The following is a 4,515-nucleotide window of genomic DNA, read 5'->3' on the forward strand; positions in this document are numbered from 1 at the left end:
ACCATCATCACCTTCACCATCATCATCATCACCATCCTCATCACCACCTTCACCATCATCATCATCACCATCCTCATCACCACCACCACCACCATCACCACCTTCACCATCATCATCATCACCATCCTAATCATCACCACCACCATCATATCACCATCACCACCATTGCTATGGACTGAATTATGTCCCTCCAAAATTCATGTGTTGAAGCTTTAACCCTCCCAAGGCAACTGTATTTAGAGATAGTGCTTTTAGGAGGTAATTGAGGTTCAGTGAGGTCAGGAGAGTGGGGTCCTAATCTGATAGGATTGACAGCCTTACAGGAAATTGATTTGTCACAGCTCTGGAGGCTGGAAGTCCAAGCTCAGGGTGCCGGGCAACTTGGTTGCTGGTGAGGACTCTTGCTGGCTTTTACATGGCTGTCTACTCACTGTGTCCTCACATGGTGGAGAGAGATCTCTCGGTCTCTCCCTCTTCTTACAAGGACACCAGTTACTGAGTTAGTTCATCTTGATCCAACAATATGACATCATCTTAACTTGATTACATCTGCAAGACCCTATTTCCAAATAAGATCACATTCACAGGCTCTGGGGTTTAGGACTTTTGGGGGGAACACAGTTTGGCCCTGTACGGATGCCCTGGCAGGCGATGAGAGTTTAAGAACACATGAGCAATTAGAATACCGTCTTTCATTAACATGGTCTCCTATCCCTGCCACGGTGGAACTGATAACAGTGAGCATATTGAGAACGTCAGGTGTCACCTTGCCTGCTCTCCAAGAGCTGGGTGAGCAGGAAAAAGGACCTGGGGCATGGATAATTCACAGCCTGGACCAGCGGTCTCTGAATAACATCCGGGGCTCTTTGTCTCATCTTTACATGTTTACTGCTGTCTGAAGCTCCCTAGCAGTTTATGCCTCTGTGTACATCCATGAAGCACCAGCGCCGTTTGCAGGAAGGCCTTCTTCTAAAGAAGTATCGGGCTACCCAGGGCAACTTAGAAACTGGAAATTTATACAGCCTTCCACCTGTGCCTCTTACCCAGGATGGAGCCAGAAAGAGACTCACCTTTCCAAATGCAAGTGGAGACACTGTCCCTGATGCATATATAATGACCTGTGGCCACCTCCACCTGGTCTTAATTTGACCTAAGAGCTCAATTTCCAGCTAGCTTCAGGTGACCTTGGGCATGCTACCAGCCTGGGAGCCCAGCACGAAGGGCCCCGTAAGTTGGCAAGATGGGCATGGGTGGCCTGGAGGCGTGCTCAAGGTCTCAGTTGCTAAATGGAGAACCCCACGCGGCATCATCCCTGGTGTAGAGCACCAGCCGGACACTGCTGTCTTTCTAGGGTTACAAATTCCCAAGCCCTTTCCAAACCCAGCCTGTGTCCAGCCTCTGCCGAGATCCTGCTTGCCTCACCTTGACTTTGTTTCTCAGATGCTTGTTTTGGCTTCCTCCCTCCTTGGAGGACACCCTGCTCCACCTGGCCTCTTCTGTCTCTGCGTTTTTTTTTTTTTTTAAGGATTTTATTTATTTGACAGAGAGAGACACAGCGAGAGAGGGAACACAGGCAGGGGGAGTGGGAGAGGGAGAAGCAGGCCTCCCGCGGAGCAGGGAGCCCGATGCGGGGCTCAATCCCAGGACCCTGGGATCACGACCCGAGCCGAAGGCAGACGCCCAACGACTGAGCCACCCAGGCGCCCCTCTGCATTTTTTATAAAGATTGTTGCAAAATATACTTAGGATAAAATTGACCATCTTCCCCATTTTTAAGTACATGGTTCAGTGGGATTAGATGCATTTGTAAGGTCCCACGACCATCCCCACCATCCATCTGCATAAGTTTGCATCCTCCCCAAATGAAGCTCTGTCCCCGTGAAACACTTACTCCCCATCCCCCTCCCCCAGCCCCTGGCGCCACCATCTACTTCCTGTCTCTCTGCATTTCCCTGCTCTGGGGACCCCATACATGTGACATCCTACAGTATTTGTCTTTCTGTGTCTGGCTGATGTCACTCAGCATCATGTCCTCAAGGTCCATCCACGTCATTAGTAGTTGTCAGGGTGTCATGCCTTTTTAAGGCTGAATCCTATTCCATTGTGTGAATGGACCCCATTTCCTTTATCCGTTCATCCATTGAAGGGCACTTGGGTTGGCACCTGACTTTGGCCACTGTGAGTCACGCTGGTCTGAACATGGGTGTGCAAGTATGTCATCAACACCCTGACTTTCGTTTCCTTTGGGTATATACTGGGAGGCGTAGTGGCTGGATCATACGGTGATGCGAGGTTTCGCTTTTCAAGCACCCGCCATACTGTTTCCCGCAGCGGCTGCACCAACTTGCGTCCCCACCAGCAGTGCATGAGGGATCCCTGTTCTCCACATCCTCGCCGACACTTCTGTGTTTTTCACAGCCATCCCGATGGGTGTGAAGTGGTCTGCACGTTTGACTCTTTCCTTCCCGTGAACCAGGGAGCAAAGCCACAAGGAGGACCTAAACCTCGTACTCACAGAAGCCCCGTAGCATCCTCTTTCTGAGCCGCCGCTGCCCTCCTTAGAGACGTGCTCTCATCTGTCAGAGTCTTAGCGGGTGAGGGGTGGTCAGCCATCTGGAGAGACAGAGGTGGAAATCAGTATGGCCATCTTCTTGACCTCCAGAGTTGTATTTTCAGATGTCTGCCGTTCCCCACTGTCAATTAGCTTCCATTCCATTAGACAACAGTGTGCCATACAGAACGTGCGGGGCTGAGCCTGCAGGTGCTTTAGAAGGAAGTGAAGAGTGTGCATGGCCGGTGTGGGGAGCACATGCCTTTCCCGGGGCCGCTGTAACAGTACCCCAACCGAGGGGCTTCATACAATGGTATTCTCCCGTGGTTCTTGAAGTTGGAGCCCTGGACTGAAGGTGTTTGCAAGGCTGTGATCCCACAGTGGCTCCCGAGAGAAGGATCTGTTCTGACCCTCTGTCCTGGCTTCAGGTCACCTCATGCAGTTCCTAGAGTCCTCTAAGACAACGTTGGCTTCTCTCTCCAACACTTTGAAGTGTCCAGGGGGTGGGGATGGGGCATCGTCGTGATCACCGACGTCATCGTCCCATTCAGTCCTTCTGAGACGCATGCATTTGCCCAACACCACTAACTTCTGTTATGCCCTTCTCTGTCCCCAGGACATGGACCCTTTGTGGAACACCCGAGTACCTGGCCCCTGAAGTTATCCAGAGCAAAGGCCACGGGAGAGCCGTGGACTGGTGGGCGCTTGGCATCCTGATATTTGAGATGCACTCGGGGTGAGTAGGGCTCCTGTGGAGAATCAACACGTACTCTCTGGCACTTCCCTTCCCTGCTTCTAGAACGGTGCTTTTTGGTGGCACCGATGTCCTCCCGTGCCGGTTTCCCCATGCCAACATGGCAATGGGGACCCACAGTTAAGTGTGCTTTCATAAGAGCAAAAGCACATGGGAAGCACCAGCATTTGGGACCTCCTCGTGTTTAAGTATCCCTGTCTCCCATGAATATAATATTCAGTCTTCTGCATGGACTCTTTTGGAGCAAGGCAGAGAGCTAAGGTAATGACCATACGTGTTGGATAAAGATAAATAAATGGCATACAGTTTAGGACTTTATGAATGAGTTCCTTGCCAGGAAGGAGAATGTGTGCCCATACTTACTTGTCATGAGGCTTGCATGGTTCCACTTTCCCCGCATGCAGAGACCAGAGGTGTTGAACAGGTATCAAGGTATCACCGTGAGTGAATACTCCAGTCTGGCTGAGGCACGAGACAGGTGTGATGTTCCTCAACCAGAAACATAAAGCAAGCATCCCCCACTTAGAAATCATAGACCTGGGGATTCCTCCTGGTCCTACAGAGGAAAGGCTCTTCTCTGATGGTGTAGATGACAGGCAGCTGGTCTGTGAGGTGCCCGGACACTGGCTGGGGGGGCCGTCGGATGTGCGGCCCCTCTACCTCCTTCCGCCCTCCCTGCCTCGTCCTTTGTCCTCCCTCTTCAGGCCTGTTTCCTGCTGGGGAGCTCGGCAGATGCTTGGAGTTTACTCCCAGTTGAACCCAAAGCCTGACCCAGTTCCACACCTGATTCCCTGCAGGGAAAGACCAGAGCTTTTTGCCTGGAAACCTTCCCTTTCAGTTGGAAAGAATGATGGAAAGAGGTGTATTTCTGCACTGAGGGTGTGGCCAGAGTGGAGTCTTGTGAAAACCTGTGTTTGTCTGCGAGTCTATTATCTATTTATCAACTATCTACCCATGTATCTATCATCTATGTGTCTGTCCTCTCTTATCACCTTATCTCTCTATATCTGTCATATCTATCCATCCGTCTGTCCATCCATTTGTCTATCAATCCATCTATCCATCCATCACCTGTCTATTCTATCTACCTGTCTATCTTTCCTTCCTTCCTTCCATCCATCAATCCATCCATCCATGCATGCATCCCTATATCTATTTGTCTGTCTATCTATCTATCTATCTATCTATCTATCTATCTATCTATCTATCT

General features: G+C 50.5%; 1 protein-coding gene across 2 annotated transcripts in view; it reads left to right on the forward strand.

Annotated features, from left to right (window-relative positions):
• The window catches only part of PRKX (protein kinase X-linked), a 76,323-nt gene that overhangs the window by 53,884 nt on the left and 17,924 nt on the right, over positions 1–4,515 (forward strand). For both annotated transcript variants that reach the window (XM_021681953.1, XM_021682657.1), the window contains exon 4: positions 3,168–3,287. In XM_021681953.1, the coding sequence (XP_021537628.1) occupies positions 3,168–3,287 (120 nt within the window). The remainder of the gene's footprint in view (positions 1–3,167; positions 3,288–4,515) is intronic.

Source organism: Neomonachus schauinslandi, chromosome X (genome assembly GCF_002201575.2).
Source record: "Neomonachus schauinslandi chromosome X, ASM220157v2, whole genome shotgun sequence".
Classification (NCBI taxonomy): domain Eukaryota; kingdom Metazoa; phylum Chordata; class Mammalia; order Carnivora; family Phocidae; genus Neomonachus; species Neomonachus schauinslandi.